Source organism: Amphiura filiformis, unplaced genomic scaffold, assembly GCF_039555335.1.
Source record: "Amphiura filiformis unplaced genomic scaffold, Afil_fr2py scaffold_112, whole genome shotgun sequence".
Classification (NCBI taxonomy): domain Eukaryota; kingdom Metazoa; phylum Echinodermata; class Ophiuroidea; order Amphilepidida; family Amphiuridae; genus Amphiura; species Amphiura filiformis.
Window position 1 is genome coordinate 84,979 of NW_027305576.1, and position 22,432 is coordinate 107,410.

The window sequence follows — 22,432 nt, forward strand, 5'->3', positions numbered from 1 at the left end:
GCAAAATTCTTCCAAATTTAGATTACATTCTTTCACCAGCTCTTTTAAGCCGTTTGATATCAATGAGTCAATATCTTCGGAACCAAATTGTTTCTTTACCTCTTCAGTTATCATTAGTTTCAAAAATGCATCGTAAGACTTCATTCTGTTCCATTTAGGTAGTATATATTTCTTGACATTATTTCTATCCGACTTTAACACGAAGTGTAATAATCTTTCTTGGTCAAAAGGCCATGGCTCTTCTTTAAGGATATCAAGAAATTTCTGTGCAAGAAGATTTGCTATCTGATCAAACATTGTTGCTACCTTAAATTCATGAAGAATACATATCATGTTCAGTCGCTCCGATTGTTCACATGCATCTATCAGTTGTGTCAGAGCTAACATAATTGTACTTATCAAGCTAGTAAGAAGGTTGGAAATATCACAATCTTCAGCACATTTTTGTATAAAATAAAATAGTCCATCTGGAGAATCGATTTTCATCAATAACTTCTTAATCATATCAGTCTTGGCGTCGCTTGGTAGGCTCTTTATTTTGTTCATAAACGAATCGCATAATTCTGACATCACAGCATTTGTTATAGGACTTAGTTCAATAATACCGTCAGCAAATGAAGCAGCTTCAGTTTTTAAGACAGGAAAAGAGTATATAACACCATGAAGCCACGTACCGTCAATTTCGTGAAGGAGTCCCATAAGAGCATTCTTAATATGTAGCTTATTTTGCTCAATTGGTTCCGACAGCCGACTCAGTTGTTCAACTGATGAAATAAGAACAGAAGCTGACTTTTTACCGATCTGTGGAAACGGTTTTCCAGCATATAATTTACCAAGTAAGATGACAAGAGATAGAAGATAATTTGGCTCAGGTGGTGACTGGCCTTCCCCTGTGTTTTCCAAAAGCTGTCTCATCCACTGTGCAAACATAATACGAGGTTTTTGAGGACGGGAACACGCCATAAAAAAGGAACGAGAAAATCTATCACTGTTGTTTAAACATTTTTGGAGATTATTATTGCTTGACTTCATGGCTTGTTCCATGCAAAGAAGTTTGCCCCTTAACATGCAGTTTTCGAATTCTTCCGTTCCTTCGGATAAGCCCGTGTGAATCAATTCATGATATGTTTCTTCACCATTTATCTCATGTGACGTTGTAATAATGCTTTTAATACCAGCTGATATTGAAAAACAAAAAGGTTGTGGCTCAAGATATATTGCACAATTCCCATAAAACCACTCTTCGGTGTTTTCGCTATGGGTCTTGAAGAAAGTGGTCGTTGAATTGCAATCGTATTTCTCAAAGTTGTTTCGATTTGCTTGGCTGATAGTAAGGCAGATGGTAGGTCCGTGACTAGGTCGATCTACGTTACTTCCGTGTATTGCGCTAACAGGTGTTGCGACCACGAAGTCTATAATCTGTGAAAAAACATTATTGCAAATTACTGATATTGAAGTTGGTCTCAGACATACGCACAAATTGGATATGATGGCCACATTTGATATTGATTGGAGCTCGCATGGACCTTGTGAATATGTTAGTAACGTCAATTAGAATATAAATGTGTTCAAAGGGGTTCCGTAGAAGTTATTCGCCGTAGATGTAGTGATGTAAGTAAAGATACACATTAAATTATTGTTATTGATCAGTGTACAGTGCCCCACTCAATGAATCTATACAAAACATGATTTGAGCATTTACACATTTCGAGAATATGCCTTTCCATCCACATCAAGCTTCTAATCTAGCGAGCGTATTATGAATACCATAAAAAACCCGATAGTTAGCATATGTGCTTACTCTCGAGCGCTTTTGAAACATGCAAACACGAAGAGCCCCATCCACAAAAGTGTAAAGGATTTTGTGCAAATCATCGAAACACATAGTTACATACGAATAAGTAAACCTGCAAATGTGTGTCTCAGCCCCATTAGCTCAGTTGGTAAAGTGCCGGACTTTGGTACAATTTCATGTTTTCAAAAGCGCTCGATAGAAAGCACCTATGCTAACTATCGAGTTTTTACGGTATGATATTTTACCATTCTCGAGGTTTAAAAACAATATTAATGTCCCCTAATAATCTGTATCATTTTGTTTGCTAACCATACAGAAAAGAATAACTTTTAGTATTGAACGTATAGACAAATCCAACAAGCCACACGGTTGTTTGATTTGGTCATTTTTTATTTTATCTAAAATATCATATAATCTTCAATTCTACACCTGGACAATACCAACAGCTATCACACTAACATATACAAATACGTTTGTAGCTATTTTTAGTATATCCGAAAACAAAAAATTGTTTTTAGTATATCCGTAAACAAAACAAAAAAATAAACATGAAATTTCATAAATGATATTTTTAGTATAGATTTTCGTTTCTATATCAAATTATTCATCTTTTTCTGCTATTTGTGATGTTCAAATACCATAATTATACAAGTGTCTACCCCTTACTACAGTTTACATGTCATCAAACAACCGTGGGCAACTGATGGTTAGGGGCTGTGCAATAATTATGGACCCTGGGGGTACATTTGGGGGGGCTGGGGTCAAAGATTTTTGGCACCCGAAGGGGGGGGGCGGAGGGGCAATTTTGGCAGCCGGGGAAGCAATTTATTTTAATTAACACGCTCTAAAAAGGCTCAGGAACTCAAATACCGTAAACGTTCGCCTAATGGCGCTTTTGGATTCTTAAAAATGTGAGAGCGCCATCCTTGTAAAATCTCAACAGCATTAAGGATACGTGTATGTTAAATTGAGCAACCTGGACATAATGCCTCAGAAAAAAATATCGTGACATGACCCAATACTTTAGGTCACTAGGCTAGTTGCTAGAGCAGCAAATGTTTTGGGTTTCTTCATGTATTCTTTCTCAAAGTGTTATTGGACTTAATTTGTAAATCGATTCATACGTTATACCTAACTCATTTTGGTAAATCTTTTTATAACATTGTAATTTCTTCATATTTTTTCAATATTCTTCAGTTCAAAATTACACCCTTCTATTGTCTGACCCGTTAGCTCAATCGGTAGAGGGTGCGCCTTGAATGGTGAATGGTACCTGTTCGAATCTTGATTTCTGCCCCCACTTTTATGTGAAGAAGGGTCAAGAAATGTTTTTGGATTTTGTCCCCATTTTACGAAAGAATATTGTGAATTTTTTTAAACTTAATTTTAATTTTCTTATTTTTTTTTAGATAAATAGGCACTGCGAACAAACGGCAACAAAAACCGCTGACAAAATTTGCTCCACCTGCTACCTATCAATGCGTGATATATTCCACTACATTTAACAGTTAAATGACCTTTGAAAAATAGAACGGCCTCAATGTTTCAAATTGTGTTACTACATTACTTTATTCATTTATGCATTATAAATGATCAGCTATTTTTTCTTTTCTTAAAAGGATCGAACCCAAGTAGATCAGACCATTGATCATATAACTATCAGACCACGGAGTAGTTACGTAACTCCGTGATGGTATCGGAACCAAGCACTGTTGGCGTCATTACGATCACGCTATTTTGGTATGCCTTTTTTGTGTACTGGTTCATTACTTAAGCGCGTGATCCCGTTGACATAGTAACATTACGTAACTTCGATACCGGGCTTCGAATTCGATACTGAATACGGTAGTTGTTGAGTGCACATAATATGGAAAGCCATTGGGGTATTGTGTGCCTTCCAAAGCGCCTTATAACATGTTCTCATTGTGTTGTGGAATCCTAGTCCGTATTCAATGATAGCTATAGAGGCCTTGCGTTTATCGATTTCCCGTAATCATGGCGCAGTGCAGTCCATTCAATCAAATGTTGTCATCAACCTATTTGGTCGTTATCATCGTAGTGCATTTTGTTATGTGTGTGAGGTCGCGGTAGATGCAATCATGCTTTTATGGAATGCATTTGAGTAGTCCGCCACTAGATTTACGGGATGATACGTCATATGCACAGTCTCTATTCAGTTGGTCGTTGTATGATTTTGTTCGTTCACTCATTCAAATTTTATTTATATCATTTGAAGACTGAGCCTATTATGATACATCCTCCGTGGAACAGTTTCAAACAAATATAGCTAGGGATTATTGGGGCAGAGGTTATCTTTTGAATCCTCTTAGAGGGCTATCATTTTTTTCGGAAGGGGGTCCCAAATTTACAAAAAGTCTGTGTCAATACAATTGCGCACCCCCTATTTCGGCAACAAAAATTTTATGATCCCAAACCCCCATGATGCAGTCATGTCTACAGTAGAATTCATCTCGACCTTTGCAGGACTTAACCCCATTAAAAGCTATTAAACCAAGATAACACTCATTGAAACAGCTCAACTGATTAAATCGGATCTTCTCTGGTTGTGCACAAGTGACTGTTTTCATGTGCGATATCGCAATAAAGCTGGTATTCATAGCTTCAGTTGGGTAACCGATTACAAAGGAAACGAAAGGAAACAATGTTATGTGTGGCTTTGTTCACGAAATCAGACAATGTCGTGCTTTTTGTAAACCAGCATTCTTGAAAATGAGCAACATAATGATTTTTGACTTAACACGGTTTAGAAATAATTTCTTCATATTTTTGGTGTTATCTGTCGTTTACATGTCCTTCCTAAACACAAAAGTACGACCCTCTCCAAACACCTAAATTAGCTAAAAATTTAGGACATGTTACAAAACTTTATTTTCTAGAACCTATTTAGAATAATTTAAATGTAGCTTTTACCGGTTTTTTGTGGCATCCTTCAGAAGTGAGCGGTCCGATACCAATATTTTCGGTCAAATCTCCATTCAAATAACACGGGAGTTGGCTAGCTATGCCTTGCCCTCACTCATATTTTACAAAAGTACGACCATTTCTGAACATCTAACCTAGCTGTAATTTTAGGTCATGTTAGAGAAATATATTTGCTAGAAGTTTTGGAGAATAAATAAAATATTGGCTGGTTATTTTTCACACAGTGATGTTAACTAGGCAAGTGTCCATTCTCCCAACATACATCATTTGTAGGGGTCACGCGTCAATGGTGAGAGCACTGTGTATTGTGTATAGGAAAACGGACAGTAACTGCAGTATGCATAATTGTATTGAAATCAGTCTTTTTGAATAAAATAACACACTTTCTGTGGTCATCGTGTGACTCCCTACATTTTGGTCATAAAACATTTTATGACCCACTGCTATTATTCTTTCCAAGACTTTATGACCCCCGTATATTTGGGACCCCCTTCGAATAAAATGATATACCTCTTATGACCACTGATGCATAGGCAAGGACACTCGCGCGAATTGAAAGTTCGTCTCACACACATGACAATCAAATAGGTTCATTACAACATTTGATTGAATGGACTGAGTTACTCTAAAATGAAACGAAAAAACAAAGAATCATGAAAAAGACACATAATAAAGATAAAATAATATAAACAATGTTAAAGATAAAATCAAGAAAATAGAGAATAAAATTTCCTCAAATCAGAAAAAAAAACATTGACAGACATCATAATCTGTCAGAAATTACTGCATGAGATTCGAACCATCAATCTTCTCCACAAGTTCTTTTTATCCTCGCACTATAGTCTAATGCTCTGCTCACTGGGCCACAACGTATCAGGTGAATGTTTACCGTATTATCATGAACAAGTTTGTTCGATCTTGCTCATAATTGTATGTGTCGATAGGTTTCATCCTTTAACTACACGTACCCTTAATGATCAGTGATAATAGTCGGCTTTTACAGGGATGGCGCTCTCTCATTTCCATGAACTCCATACCGCCATTAGGCGAACGTTTACGGTATTGCAAAATTTTGCGTTGGCTACGCTCGCATCATATCTATAGACCATTTAAGGGTAGACGAGGTATTGTTGGTCGAAGCAGCCAAAAATTGATTTGTTCACAGCATCCTGCGAATGGTAGTGAGCTTTGGCAAAAATTACATTGATAGCGAATGTGTATAAAATAAATAAAAATAAATTTCGGATTTGTATAGCGCCTTTTCCCAGATCTAGGGTTCAAAGCGCTGTAATTTCGATGCCATGGTGAATCATCAGAATCAGATTGCATCAACTAGGCATTGTGCAGCCGAACCCGGCGCTTATAACCTATCCGCACTTAGATTGTAACATCCACCATTTAGAAGTGTAGAAGAATTCAAATATCACAGATGTACTTTGTAGGTCCTGTGGTTCTTGAGTTATGTTGCAAAGAAGGCTGAAACAACAACACTTTTGTAAAACGTACATAACTCATTCACAACAATAAATCAAGCAAGTTTTCAAAGTATATGATTTGTAGAATGAATTTTTGCAAAACATCAAAATTTTACTGCTTCGACCAACAATGCTTCGACCTTTAAAGTTTCCAAATTGGAACGCCCTAAATTTGGCATGTGCAAAGAGGGGAGGGGGTTCAAAGAGGGTTTGGTAAGCCGAATGAGGGGGGGGCAATTATTGGCGAGGCATTTGAAAATTTTACCGGTGGGACGCTGGGCTCGTAATTATTGCACAACCCCTTAGAATTTATTCCGCCATTTCCGGGGTCCATCCGTGATGTTGTGATTGCCCAATTAGGTGGATAAAAGCCACTTAAAAAATCGATCTTATTTGGTAAATACTTTTCTTATAATTCCTATCTTCCTACCGTTGGTGGCGTTTTCTAACTTCAATCAAGTTGGAATTAGCGAATCGAAAATTTGAAAGCGAGGACGATTGTGTAGCCTGGCTATAATTAGCGAATCGAAAATTTGAAAGCGAGGACGATTGTGTAGCCTGGCTATCGTCCTCGCTTTCAGCCTGATTGGAGTTAGCCAAGCCAAAACGCCATCAACGGTAGAAGGTGCCAATTATGAGAAAACTGTTGCATTGTGTTGTCTATGTGTAACTCGGATGATGGAATGCAGCTCAAAAATTCAGGTCAAAATTCGAGGTTCTGGTTAAACTGTGGTCCGTCGGTACCAGTGAGGTCATTAGTACTATTAATCTCACATTGGGACCCATAGAACCCCAGAACATCTCGTTACAGTATATATTTGTATATTAGTAATAATATTACCTGTCCCCAAACCTCCATGTAATTATACAATATAGACGAATCCAACGAGTCAAGCGATGGTCAGAATTCATTCGACCATTACTGGGTCCCATTCGCAACAAATAGGCGTAGAGACTGGCCAAATGGGTGTGTAAAAGCCGCGTAAAAGTCAAAGTCTATCTTTAGTGTATTGTTGTTGTAAACATTGATAAATCTTTTGTCTACAACACGGCTGATGAAATGCATTTTAAAATCCCTACAAGGCTGCATCATTTCACATTTCAGGTGGGATGGCCCAAACGGGGACCCAGCAATGTCTGCCGTTGAGGTGCAGTAATGTGTGATATTGGGTTCTACTTTGGAAATATGTGCTTATTTAAGCATCTAGCGGCAAGTTCGCGTAAAAACTGGCAACCAATTTATTTTCTTCGGGGATGCTGTAAAGTGCAAACTATTCTTTTTCTGAGACCTCTAGGCTAGGCGAACAATTTGCGTCAACTTTTACAAAAATTGGAGCAACTTTTACTTTTGACCCATCCACAAAAATCAAATCGACCTGTGACCTTTTGTTGCCCATAACTTCTTAACTTTACATTTCTGGGATCTGTGGGGCCAGACGCATAATTTGACATGTTTTAAAGTGCTATTGGAATAAAATTAATTAATTGCCCCCTATACGATCCTATGGGGTCATTTGTGGGTCTTTTTGAGGGTCGCGGTCTCAAAATATTGTTTGGCAGACAATAGATTCGAGTTTAGCATACCCAAATTAACAAAAATAAGCTGGTTGACAACTTTTACGCAAACTTGCCGCTAGGAACGCGATTTTTCCAAAATAGAACCAGTCTAATACTACAATTCAAACGATTTTTTTAAATGACTTCAGCATATAATGCGCAATTTGTGGCACAATTCCTGCTCTACTATTTTGTAATAGTATCTCACAATTTAACAATTGCTGCCTTTTTGACTGGTTGGATAATACTTACCTTGACTGCTGTCCGAGTGTGATTCGTATGATTGAACTCGCACATGCACAGATTGCAAATGTACATGTCGCAATAGTTGCATTTAAACCGGATATCTAGACTATGTCCGCATGTGCGTGTCTGCTGAAAAAAGGATGATACGAACTTAATAAAAATAAACCAGGAGGGGTGAGAGTTCATAAGGACAATGAAGGGTGAGTGGCATTAGCATAAAATCATCAGACTAGGGACACTGCCAAATCATGCAAAGAGGGGGCCTTTTATATTACAGCAAAGGCATGTGTTTAAAACGTCCAAGCACAGCAAAAGTACATGGTGTATATGGCTAATTTTGGACAGCATGAATAAACAGCAGGTCTTAGCCCTGCTTTTAGTAAAATCTGAGACTTGCCATTAAACTTGGGGGGAAATGGAACGTTTTAGAACTTCAACAACTTTAGGACTTTGAATGGAAGCAATTTTTTTCTTCAAAAATGGCGAAAATGAAAAAGCAGTTATTACAAATGACATGCATTTACAAAAATTCAATGGGCCCTTTGTAGTTCTCCATAATAGTTTGATGAAAGAAACTGGCATTTATTTACCACCAACACTGTTTAAAGTAAGCTCAAAGTATTATTATGAATTGGTACGAGCAAATCCGTCCTCTGTTGTCCGTAGGGGTGTGCAAACGAGCAAAAATATCAAACGAGTGGATTCTTTGGCCATTGTGGCTGCTAAAATGAATCTGGAAAGCATTTTGGCATAAAATTAATTTATGAACTGGTTCAGTGGACTTTGGACAAAATATAAGAATCGTAGTTTGTAATATGTCAGTTGCATTATGTTTTTGAGGTCTCTGAATTGAAACAAATTGAAATGATTGTGGTATTTTTATGCTGTTAAATAAATGTACATCGTAAATTGACATACAAAATGAGTTAAAAAGAAACGGTATTCTACATTATATCTGCTAAAGCATGTTATAGCAGCAAATTCAACATAAATCGGTTGCTTCCGTAAGTGTTTTCGCCTGACGATCGATAGGCTGTTGACGTTGTTTACATTATGACCCGTATTCAGTACACACCTCAGGAACTCATCTCAATTGGTAGAAACGTTCATAACATTAACAATAAACCCTTCCATGTAGATAAATGGAAGTATATGAAACATCCAGTTAGCAACCTGGACAACCGATTCTTTTGTTCTGCAAGGCTCACTCAGTCATTTAATGAGGCAATACAAACGATCGAATTTGGTGTTGAAATGAGCTAAATTTTGCGTTACACCTTTTCATTGTAAAATTAATTTTTCGGCCAAATGAAAAGCAATCCTTTTCATTGTTTCAGTAAATGTCAGGAAAAACTGTAGTGCTTGATACTGTTTTTTTTTTTCAAATCCTAGTGTTAAATTTAGGCGTGAAATTTAGTCATTTAGTGTAAGATTTTCGATTTTGATAGGCTTAAACTCTGCCCGCGAGCCTTTTTTTTTGGATCAACCTTTTAGCTTTTCAAAGTAAGATAATTCGCTAATGAAGGATTTTTCCCAACTTTCTAACGCACATCACCGTGAGCGATATATCATAGTTTTGTCAGAATTTCCGTTTTGATTTCACCATCTTTCACTGTCGGCTGAAAAAATTTCAAAATCAACACGTGAAATCTAAGGCCAGTACTAGCATTGTGGATCGATATCCCTGGGTTTAATAGGAATACCGGCATGGCTATAGCGTTGCCAGAACTTCAATATAGCAAAGAAATTCCCAGACCTATAGCGCTCCTACTGATCATGTTTAACCAGAACACCCAATTGGGGATTTAATCGCTGGTCGGGCAATTTGCTTTCAATGAAAAATTGACCTGGATAACAACAAAGGAAATATCGACTATTTCTGCTGGTTGCTCTCGAGATAAAAGTACTCACCATTACCTACTTTTACTTAGTTTGACATTTTCGGAGCACGAATGGAAAAAGGGTAAAACAAAAACGGAAATTCTGACAAAACTATAACATATAGACCCACACGATGTGCTTTACAGAGGTGGGAAATATCTTTCTTTAGCAAACTATTTTAGTTTAATAAAAATATCACACTAAAAGACACAATGTGATGCTTAATTTTAACACCAGGATTTTAAAAAAAAAATGTATATCCAAGCACCAAGTTTTTAACTGACATTACTGAAAAAAAAAAAAATATTGCTTTATATTTGACCGAGAAAATTAATTTCATAGCAAAAAGGTGTATCTCTGAATTGTGCTGATTTTTACATGTATCGATCGACTTTTAGCGCGACTAAGCATTTCTAAAGAATTGGTTGTCCAGGCGGCTGACTGCATCTTGGTATAGCTAACATCACCAGACGGGGATGCCGTGCTGGTAAGAATAAGATCAGAACAATCGATACTCTTGTCAATAGACATGATAGACTTAACCCCAAGCCCTAATCACCGGTACCAAACACCTTTTCCCGGGCTGGCCTAGCCAAACAAAGGAAATATTTCTTGTTGTTTTGGAAACTCTTTAATTGCTCATATTATTTTATCTTTGGAACTGGTTGTTCAATTTCAGTGGGGTTTTTCTGCAAACACCTTTCCTTGCAATCAATACCGCTTTCTGAAACTACAGAATTTTTTTATTCAATAAGCTTAACACACATTCACCTGACATTCACTGACATTTGGGTCTTATTAAATCCTCTGAAAATGTTGACTTTGCATGTCGACAGGGATCCTGTAAATGTAATCATGGCAAATAAGGTAAAAGTAGCTGCTGCGTGATCCCTGATTTGGCAAATTACTTTCAAATTCAAAGTTCGGCCGAGGGTAAAGACCAGGTCGCCATTCTGGGCCCGCACCTTTTCCAATACGTACTAGTGTTTTAGTTAGCCTTCCCAAGTCTACAGTACCCCCACCATCAAAGAAATCAAGCTTTCTGCCAAGAATTTTCTTGACCAATGCTCGCTCGGTCCTAAATAAGACTGATGAACTTGAACAGGTGGCTATGAAGAATGAAAATGCTGATATAGCTGTAATTACTGAATCGTGGGTCAAAACTAATACCGCACCCGAGCAATACAATATTGAGAGCTACAACGTATTCAACAACCATCGTGTTCACAGACGTGGAGGTGGCATTTTGATCTATGTGCGTGACAATATCAATGCAGAGGTAATTAATGAGGTGGTTGTCCCAAATGAGCTGGAGGTCACATGGTTGTTAGTCAGTCATCCAAAGCTACCAAGAAGAACTCCATACCTAGTCATTGGTGCTGTTTACATCCCACCTGACTCTCCTCATGAGGACTTGTTGATATCTCATCTGATTGAAACCATTGACTATGTTCGTTCCTCAAAACCACAAGCTGGTGTAATCTTGTTAGGCGATTTTAATCGTACGAATATTAGACCATTATGTGTAGGAAACAGATTGACACAGGTAGTTGACTTGCCAATTAGAGAGGACGCAATTCTGGATTTGATTATAACAGATTTTGCTGAGTTATACAAGCGACCCCACATCAGTTCTCCAATTGGGCTTAGTGACCACAATATTGTGTCAGTTGGGTACCTAAATTTTCCAAATGTGTTAATATCAAGCAAGTTAAGACTGTTCGGCCAATCAAAAACTCTAATCTCAAAGAATGTGGTAGATGGATCCAGAGTCAAACCTGATCCACTGTGTTTAATGCCAAAGATGTCCAGGCCAAGGCTGACGCTTTCTATCAAACAGTTAATGAGGGTATTGACAATTTTTTTCCAGTCAAAACTGTCAGGTTACATGTTAATGACAAACCTTGGATGACAGACCGTGTCAAGAACTTAATTAACCAAAGGCAGAAAGCGTTCGCCAAGGGTGACAAATCCACATGGACTGACCTCAAAAACAGAGTTATCAAAGAGATCAGAAAGGCAAAAGCTGCCCATAATATCAATAAGGTTAGGAAACTCCAGAAGACTGAACCAGGTCGATGAACAAGGAGATCAGGTACCTGGCAAACATGTGAGTGTTACTAGCGCCATCAATCAACACTTAGTCAGTTTTTCTAACTCACAGCAGCCATTGAAGTTGACTGATCTCCCTGCATATCTACCCAGTCCTGTGCCACCGCCTATGGATCAACCATGGGAGATCTACCATGATCTTAGTAAGTTGTCTGCTTCCAAAGCAGGGGGTCCTGATGATATCCCACCACGGCTTCTTAAAGAGTATGCATATGAGTTGAGCCACCCGGTAGCAAATATAATCAATGCATCCCTTAAGCAAAGTATTGTTCCTACCCAGTGGAAGGAAGCCAATGTCATCCCAATCCCCAATCAAGCTCCGCCTTCAATCGACAAGTTGCGTCCAATTTCTCTAACTTCGTGTCTTGCGAAAGTCGCTGAAGGAAGAGTTTGCAAATGGATTGTGGATACCATTCAGCCCCATGTAGACCAAAGACAGTTTGGAAACCAGAAGGGATTGTCTACCACCCACTGCCTTGTTGATGTCTATCACCACTTGATGTCAGGGGCCGAGAAATCAAAAAATGTTGGCACACTTGTGCTAACAGATTTAATGGACCATAAGATCACAGTCACAAAGCTTTTCAAGCTTGGTGCTTCTCCTTCCCTTGTGCAGTGGGTGGTGGACTTCCTTTCTGGGAGGAAACAAAGAGTGAAGTACAAAAATACTTACTCTGAGTGGGTACAATTACATGGTGGTGTACCTCAGGGCACTATCATTGGCCCTATTGCCTTTTTAGGCATGATCAATAATGCGCTCACTGAGTTTGATGACAACAGAATGAAGGTTTGGAAGTATGTTGACGACCTTATAATAGGTGAAAATAGAGCCATTGATGATGTCACTGAGGTACAGCAGTGCTTGGAATCTCTCCATGAGTGGTCTGTCAGTAACAAACTTAAGTTGAATCCAAGCAAATGCCAAGCCATGAGTGTGTACTTTGGTAAAAACAATCCCCCCGATGTTGATCTACGCATCTCTGAGCACTCCCTGGCAGTAGTCCAGAAAGTCAAGTTGCTGGGAGTTATCATCCAAAATGACTTGAAATGGCAAGGCCAGGTAGACAATATGCATTCCAAAGCTAATGGAAAAATGTTCATGTTACGTAAACTTAAAGAAGCAGGTCTCAACGCAGGTGAAATCCTCTCTGTCTACAAAGGTTATATGAGACCGGTGTTAGAGTATGCAGCCCCCTTATGGCATGCAGGTCTCGCTCAGAGCCAGGAGGACCGTTTGGAGAGAATTCAGAAACGTGTATGTAAGCTGCTCCTTGGAAAGGAGTATAAATCTTACTCCGAATCCCTTGCAACTCTAGATCTTGAGCCTCTACACTCCCGCAGACGGCAGATTTGCAAGGAGTTTGCCTCCAAAGCACATGCATCTGAAAAATTCTCCAGATGGTTCCCTGCCACTGACTATTCTTCCTCAATGACCCTAAGAAAGCCCCCTAAAGTCAAGAGTTACAGGTGGAAAACCAAAAGATTCAAGGAAAGCCCAGTTCCATACATGGCTGAACTCCTGAATCATGCTTAGTATTCCCCTGTCCATCTAGTGATTTGGTTTGATTCATTTTTTGTGCGAATGGATGGATGGGAGGGTCTGGTATGATTTGGTAGCCCAAGCCCTTAAGTGCAATTCCCTCTCCTGTCATATTATTATATTATTATATCTTTTTATTATGCCGTCACATTGATATTCTATTAGGTTGAGTTTTTGTGCAATGGTAAGTGTAGGAGTGCATCAGTGGATGTTGGTGGGTGTGTATGGGTATGGAAGGGTGGGGGGTGTGGGGGGGGGCGGGTGTGCAGGGATGTGTTTGAAATATGGTGCTGGGGTGAGTTCGGTTGAGTATGAGCTACAGCTATTGTACCTTTTAAAATTTTCATTGAGTATGTATTGTGCAATAATTCTCGCTATTCACAATAAGGGCGCCGCCAGCGGTTTGCGATGTAATCGTGATGTATCATGGGAAAAGGGCGACATCCAAGTCCGCGCAATACGAATATTACCATGCTATTACATAGGAACACGTGACAATATTTTTTTAGTTTGTCAAAATAAAGGTGTTACACGCGAATCGATACTCAATAATACTTAATAATGTGATTTGAAATGTGCACAATTAATTTTTTCTCTATCGATTTGCGTGTAACACCGTTATATTGACAAACTAAAAAATATTGTCACGTGTTCCTATGTAATAGCATGGTAATATTCGTATTGCGCGGACTTGGATGTCGACCTTTACCCATGATACATCACGATTACATCGCAAACCGCTGGCGGCGCCCTTATTTTTTTTATTTTTATGTCGGGCATATCTAGGCATTAACAGCTGAAATGTAGGAGATAACGCTGACGAAACTTCGGCCAGATACAAGTGACCTGGTGAACGAAGTGGGTCGCCGTAGATAGCTGGTCGGGGTAATTTTATAGGACAGGCAAGTGTAGCCGACAATCGGGCGTTACCCTGATCGGAACCGCCTGTAACAAGGTCTTTTTATCATGGATCATCTGCCCCGCCATTACCAGATGAACCACGGGCAGAGCAGAGATTTTTTTTTTTTTTTTTTTAGGTCCTGCGGGGAATCGAACCTGGACCTCTCGCACCAAAGGCAAAGACCTTAACCAGTGGACCACGCTGCTCCCCTTATTGCGAATAGCGAGAATTCAAGTTTTTGTATGTATTTTATTATTGCCTTTCTTTATAAATTTGATTGTAATTATTGTAATTCACCATGCAATTCAGCCATTTTGGCTGCTATTTGAGTGTTTTAATAAAATATACCTGAAATAATGCTTCAATAAATGCAAAAATTCATGCAAGGCATGCAATGAAGCAAGGCTATAAATAAGTACTGACTGTATTTGGTCTACAGAAACCATTGGCCATGTACCCAGTTTTAACGAAAGTCTACCTCCCCGTAAAGGATCAGAATCCCGGTCGCTGCTCGTCGACAACAGAGTGGCATTTGAGCCCGATAACCAACGCTGAAATACCTTGCAATGTGGGCATTTTTTGGTGAAATAAACACTAAACCTGTTAAAAGCAATATAAGCCCTATCCAGGTATTGCTGCTTATGGCATAAAATATTATCTTCATTAAAGTATTAAGATAGATTTGACAAACCTTAGTTTCTACATTTACTTGGGGCTGTTGTGTACCAAATACTGGTGCTGCCCTGGTTGCTACTGCCATAGCACCTGGATTAGAAGTGTTGCAAGCTGGGCACACTGCACTGGTAGCATCGTACTGACAGAGGCAACCATCACATGTCCATTTTCCTGGCTTAGGTTTGATATTGGCCATCAAATCTGCACCAGGTTTCTGTTAATCAATTGGAAAGAACAGTTAATGTTAGTTCAATAGCAATATCAGATTTAGATAATTGTTTTAACAAAGGTATTATAAACTGTCAACGACTTCAAGTAGCTTGAGCTTCATGTTATATCTGTTTATTATGTACTCTATGATTGATTATTGTGTTTTAATGATTGCAGCAGGTGTATATTTGGCTGATTTTAATTGTTTTAGCTTTGTGTAAATTGGCCAAGCATTATTGATGTTTGTGTATTATTATGATTGCTGGTTCTATCCTGTTGTAGATTAAGATTATGTATTTGATGGTTTTTATGCTTTTGTAGTTTTAAGATGTTTGAAGTTTACTGTAATTTTTGTGCAGCGCCTAAAGACCCTTTGTTTTTCGTGCATTATAAATGTCCATTATTAATAATATGCTGTTGCACATTCAGAACCGCATGAACAAACATAATTATTTTGTTGTTGTTTATAAACATGAAGACGCAAATTCAGGTTATTGATATCTTATAGTGACCGTGTTGTGTGACGTAGTCTTAAATATTTAGAAGAATCTGTCTAAATGTGAGTACAACATCTCACATAGTGCAGTTATGCAGCACAGCAAACATGATTCGACCTTTGCAGTACTTAAACCTGGTTAACAGGAAATTACTCCAGCAAAATCAATCGATAAAGTCTAGTCCATCCTGCATTGGATGGTGGACTATGCCCAAATATGCCACCTGCCAATCAATAATCACCCACTTAAAATCCCCTGACTCTCTCCACTGACCAAAATTATGGACAGATTTGGGAGTTGTTTTTGCTGATATCTGACATTTACATATCAGGGAGGTACGACCATTTGCAGATGCCCCATCTACTCAGTTTTTAGCCTACATGTAATGTATACATTATTCTTGATTGACATCAAGTACAAAAAATATCCGTCAAGTCTTTTAGTTTTAATGCCCTTCGGAAGAGAGCGGTCCACAAAATGAGTGATAGTCACTAAAAGTTGCATTCGATTTACACAGGAAATTTTTGCAGGCCATGCCGTGCCCTTCCTTACTAAAACACAAAAGTACGAATATTTCCAAACATCTAAATTAGCTAAAAATTTAGGACATGTTACAAAACTATATTTTCTAGAATTTCAGAGAGTACAAAAAATATTGGCCGGTTAGTTTTTACACAGTGACGTTAACTAGGCAATGCCCTATACCTCTAACATACACCGTTTGTAGAGGTCACACGTCAATGGTGAGAGCACTGTGTATTGTGTATAAGAAAATGAACAGTAACTGCAGGTTGGCTTTCATTTGGATTTGATTGAGAAACAGTGTCTTCCTTCCACGTTACCAAATAAGGTCTCTTACGCCTTGTCATATAAGTTTAAACATTCAAAACAAATACATTGGCCAAATGTTGTGAATGATTTGTCCCAGGTATTAAAAATATGCTTAATCTATACGCCCCTGCCAAGATTGAGAAAGGTTATGCATTTTATTCAGATTTTAAAAGTATTTCTAAAGCTACCTGCTTCTTTGCAAACAATTAGAAGTGTTGCTATTCTGAAACTGGGGTGAACAAACTTTATAGTTTTCGAGGTCGTGTAGTTCGAAAAATCAAAAGTTGCCAAATCTGAGTATCCCCCGGGGTTTATACTGACATTACTTACCACAGGTTGGTTTACATTTGGATTTGATTGAGAAACTGTCTCTTCCTTAACGTCTTTATTTTGTGCAGTAGTAGAGCGGTCTTTTGCATTTGTGACCGAAACACCGTCGAAGACCTTTTACGATGTGGTAATATAGAAATTAAAAATATATAATTAGTAAAGATCCAAACTAGTTTATCCTTACAACAACAAGCGATTATCTTAGCAGGGATTTGAACTCATTACCATCGGATTTCTACTGATATTTAGATTACCGACTGGGCATACAATAAAAAACGGGAATAAAGGTATCAAAGCAAATTAGACAATGCTCGTCGTCAGTTTGTGCATAATGCCAAATATAAACCGTCCTGACTGAACATGTGCTTTAAATGATATGAAAGTCTTTGACAAATTGTGCCAGAAATCTTATTACACCTCCCACGGCGCGGCTTTTTGATACCATTTGATCCATTGATACTGTCTTTCATATTTGAAATTAATTACCTCAGCTTGGCTTTCATTTGGATTTGATTGGGGAATGTTGTCTTCCTTAAGGTCTTTGTTCTGAGCAGCAGCAGAAGCGTCTTCTGCATTTGGGCCCGGATCACCATCGAAAACCGTTTGCCTTATGGGAATTTTCTAGTAGAAATAAACATGAAATCTTTTATAACACAATAAGCCTTAATGATTATGTAGTATCAAATCCTTTTTAGGTTTTTCTGGTTATTATATCATATAATTTAATTTAGTATCAATCCTTTTCAGGTATTGCTGGTTTTATAATGTCATATAAAATGAATACAACATCCCAGTTTATACTCCAGTGGGTACTAGGTACAATTGACCACACGGGGACATGGGTCTCATTTTAGGTTATTTGGTATATCAATGAACAATTTTTTATCTCAATTTTGGAATGTGGATTGGCAGTTGTTTTTCTTCATTAAATTTGGCAGGAAAATGTGATTTTTGGTATAGCGATAGGGTCCAAATTTCTTGTAATAAGAAGATTGGTATATGCATGGATGGGTCGACTTTCAATTTCAAAATCCGCACCCAAACCAAACTTGATTATTCCCCGGGGTTTATACTGGAGTTACTTAGCACAGGTTGGCTTACATTTGGATTTGATTGAGAAACTGTCTCTTCCTTAATGTCTTTGTTTTCAGCAGCAGCAGCAGACGGGTCTTCTTTATTTGTGCCCGGATCACCGCCGAAGATCTTTGCGATTTCGGAATTTTCCTGTAAAAATAAAAACATATTCTGTCATTTAGAGTACAGTAGCCCATAAACTCAGTGTGACCTTTGACCTTCCTGATATTGCACAAGCTGCATGTGTGCTATATGAAAGGACATTTCAAAGGAATTAAAATCAGAAACTTAATAAAATGTCAAACTTTTTACTCAATACAATCAATTAGACTTCATCCAAGCTGAACAAAGAATTGAATCATTCTTATTTACCTGTGAAGTATCATCTTTCTTTTCTTGCAGCTTGATATTGGTAGATGGCAGGGTAGGAGCACTATTATCCGCATTAACAGCATCCAAATTTGGTATCTTCTTTTCGGATGCATGTAATTCCTGTTCAAAGGTAGACAAATTGTACCATAAATCCTGCCCAGAAATAAATACATCACCAAAGCTTAACATAGTTGGTGTGATCTTTTGCATGTCATTTGATCCAATGATACGATCTTTTCTTACATCCTACGCTTAAACCCCAAAGCTTAACATATTGATAAGATTTCTCATGCCTCATGTGATCAATTGAATACATGAATACAAAGTCCTTTTAAATCATTTTAATTCCTTCAGTTAGATTTACCTGGTCAATATGGTAATTTTTACGGGCAAATGAATGGATTAACCTGTATTAGGTATGACGATTAGCATTTCAGGGACTTCGTGGGGTTCATTTTAAATGCTGGACTTGGGTGGTTTTGTGAATCATATACAAAGACAACAATGTTTAAATGAGATTACCACAAGTAAGATAATACAAAATAAAGCACACAGGTATGTATAATGTTGATAAGCATTCTGCCATGTAATATAAACCACACACGTTCCTTTATTAAACCCATTTTTTTAAAGTCACTCTCCAGCAATGAATGTTTTACAAGTGGACTTTTATACATACTGGATTTCAATCAATGTGTTACAAGACTCAAATCATGGAATTGGGCGGTTCTTTCATACATGCTATTTTCACATGCTCAAATAGACACAGAGGATGAATTTGAGTTGTTCTTTCCTACATATGACAGGCCTATGTATAGCAACAATGTCCCATGCTTAACTCAATTTGGCCAAAGTATGGACTTGGGTGGGTTTTGTATTCATATATTCAATTGATAGGGTCTCTTATAAGAATTGAAATTACTTACCACAGGTTGACTTTCATTTGGATTCGATTGGGGAATGTTGTCTTCCTTAAGGTCTTTGTTAAGCGCAGCAGCAGAAGAGTATTCTGCATTTGGGCCCGGATCACTGGAAAACTGGAATAAAGATATCAAAGCTAATTAGATATACTCGTCATTTTTTGAATACCTGTTACCAGATTACTATAAACTTGCCAATCGAACACGTGCCTCGAGCGATAAGAAAAGTCTTTGACAAATTGTGCCATAAATCCTGCCCAGAACTTAAAACGCAACACTTAAATTACACACAAGACTTATCATCTTGATGTAATCTTTTGGGTGTCATTTGATCCGATGATACGGTCCTTTATAGTTTTACTGAAATTACTTACCCCAGGTTGGCTTTGATTTGAATTTGATTGGGGAATATTGTCTTCCTTATGGTCTTTGTTATGAGCAGCAGCAGAGTCTTCTGCATTTGGGCCCGGATCACTGGAAAACTGGAATAAAGGTATCGAAGCTAATAAGATATACTCGTCGTCATTTTTTGAATACTTGTTACCAGATTACTATAAACTTGCCAATCGAACACGTGCCTCAAGCGATTAGAAAAGTCTTTGACAAATTGTGCCATAAATCCTGCCCAGAACTTAAAATACAACACCTAAATTACACACAAAGCTTAACATAATTGATGTGATCTTTTGCAAGACACTTCATTGAAGTTACTTACCTCAGGTTGACTTTCAGTTGGATTTGATTGGGAAATGTTGTTTTCCTTAACGTCTTTGTTATGAGCAGCAGCAGAAAAGTCTTCTGCATTTGGGCTTGGATCACCGTTGGATTCGACCTTTTGAGATGTTGGAAATTTCTAATAAAAATAAACATGAAACCTTTTATAATACGATAATAAGCCTTAAACAATTACGGAGTATCAAATCCTTTTCAGGATTGCTGATTATCATGTCATATAGATTGAGTAAAACATCCATAATTTCAATCTTGCTTGTAAAAAGATGGAAATAGATGTATACCGCCGGGGGTACTCAGTACCATACAGGGATGTGCCGCAAACATGGGTCTCATTTGCGGGATTTGGTAAATCAATGACCCTTTTTTCCAGGGCAGCGAAAAATAATTTCCTTTCTGGGAACGTGAAGTGCTGTTTGGAATATTTTCTGCCAGCACGGAGCCGGAGCGCGAGTAAGAACGGGTGGGGTCACCGTCCAGGGCCGAAGCCCCAGCGGGGGTCCAGGCAGGGGCCGGCCGTTGTACGAAACTACGAATTACAAGCAGGTTGCAAACATTTATACCAAACATCTGAAAATTCAAATATTAAAAAAAAATCAGTCAATTTGAGAAAGTACTAGGCCTATACGGTGTAGTACGAAACGTCTTTGAGGTATGTTTAACATCTTTATGTGGAAATACTTTTGGATTTGTACACAAGAACATTTGCAAATTATGAATTATGGATAATCCTGATGAATTTATTTACGGAATTTAGGTCTACTTTTTGAGAAAATTAGCGCCATATAAAAAGGCCAGATTTTCCCGTGTAGCATCCGACTGCTTTGACCTTTGATGTTTTGACCTCGTCTGTTCATGCGCACATAATCGTAAATATCACTCAAATTGTCGTGTTTTCATTTCAAATTTTGTAGAGATCATATTCACAAGTTCCCAGGGGCGTAGGCAGTTTTTTTGGTCGGGGGGGGCAAAAAAATTGGGTAATTTACACTATTTTGTCCATTATCAGGATGAAAATTTTACACTATTTTGGCCCATGATCGGGCTGAATTTCGGTAGAAAAGGGCTCCTTGCCCCTTTTCTTTTCTTTTGCCCTTCTGATTTGCTCTTTTATTTTTTGTCAGAGTGGCACTTTTTTCTTTCATTTTTTTTTGTCGGGGGGGGCACTCTACCCCACCTTCCCCACCGCTTGCTACGCAACTGCAAGTTCCAGCAAACATAATTTTCAACACTAAAATTGTTAATATTATACCGATTTTGCACAATTTTTATGCAAAGTTGAGACTATAGCTGATTTAGTGGTATGAACCCTTGAAAAACAAGATGACAGTTATAGACTCTAGCGCGTTTACTTTCTGGGATCCCAGCGGTGTCGTCTGGTCTGGAGCTCTTGTTGACGCAGCAGCGTTAGAGACTACAGTGGATCGAGTCATATACAAAATTTAAAATCAACAAATTAAAAGGCATCTGTTTATTTTCATATTTTGTTTACAAATAATCCTCGCGTTCAATTTTATTGATCAGAAATATATTTTACAAGAGGTGGTTTTCACAGAATATTTTCAGATCTGAAGGAAAATGGTATTAAATGATTAGGATATTAAAAATATTTTTACCGTCTTGTTTTTTTTTTCTGCGACTATGATTTTTTATCTGGGAACGCCGGTACCACGATACCGGGGATTTCAGAGTGCCACCCCTGACAAAAAATGAAAGAAAAAGTGCCCTCTGACAAAAAATGAAAGAGAAAATCAGGAGGGCAAAGGAAAAGAAAAGGGCAAGGAGCCCTTTTCTAGCAAAATTCAGGGCCAAAATAGTGTAAAATAAAAATTTTTCCGCGCTACCCGCGCACATTGTAACAATAAAGCCTTTTATAGCCGGATAATGGGCGAAAATAGTGTAAAATACCATTTTTTTCGCGCTACGCGCGCACATCATCCCAATAAAGCCCTTTTCGGGAAGCTCGAAGACATACAGTCCCTATGTATTGTATGATGCAACTGCATTTTTTTTTTCTTTTTCCCCAAAATTTTATTTTGCCCCCCTGACCAAGAAAGCTGGCTACGCCCCTGACCTGGTCTTTGCATTACTGCTTTGTAGGTAGGAAGAAAAATCTTTGCCTGAATGGTGAATAATAATTTGAATATAATTATAATTTAAATAAAAAGAATCCATTTAAAAAATATAAATAAATCAACAACCCTGATTGGCGGTATAATAGTCCAAATTGTGCGAAATTTGAGTCATCAATCTATACTTACATTTACTGGCAGTTTTTGGTCGCCTTGCTCTTTGTTATCTAAATGAAATCAGGAAAATAATATTAGCAATTATTACTAAT

General features: G+C 38.0%; 1 protein-coding gene across 1 annotated transcript in view; it reads right to left on the reverse strand.

Moving 5' to 3' along the window:
* The window catches only part of LOC140145001 (uncharacterized), a 76,511-nt gene that overhangs the window by 32 nt on the left and 54,047 nt on the right, over window positions 1-22,432 (reverse strand). Inside the window, exons 5-15 of the mRNA XM_072166793.1 lie at window positions 22,353-22,390; window positions 20,075-20,212; window positions 19,734-19,841; window positions 19,366-19,476; window positions 18,440-18,559; window positions 18,095-18,217; window positions 17,480-17,614; window positions 16,994-17,107; window positions 15,142-15,339; window positions 8,023-8,142; window positions 27-1,419 (exon numbers count right to left, since the gene is read on the reverse strand). Of these exons, the coding sequence (XP_072022894.1) occupies window positions 27-1,419; window positions 8,023-8,142; window positions 15,142-15,339; window positions 16,994-17,107; window positions 17,480-17,614; window positions 18,095-18,217; window positions 18,440-18,559; window positions 19,366-19,476; window positions 19,734-19,841; window positions 20,075-20,212; window positions 22,353-22,390 (2,598 nt within the window). The remainder of the gene's footprint in view (window positions 1-26; window positions 1,420-8,022; window positions 8,143-15,141; window positions 15,340-16,993; window positions 17,108-17,479; window positions 17,615-18,094; window positions 18,218-18,439; window positions 18,560-19,365; window positions 19,477-19,733; window positions 19,842-20,074; window positions 20,213-22,352; window positions 22,391-22,432) is intronic.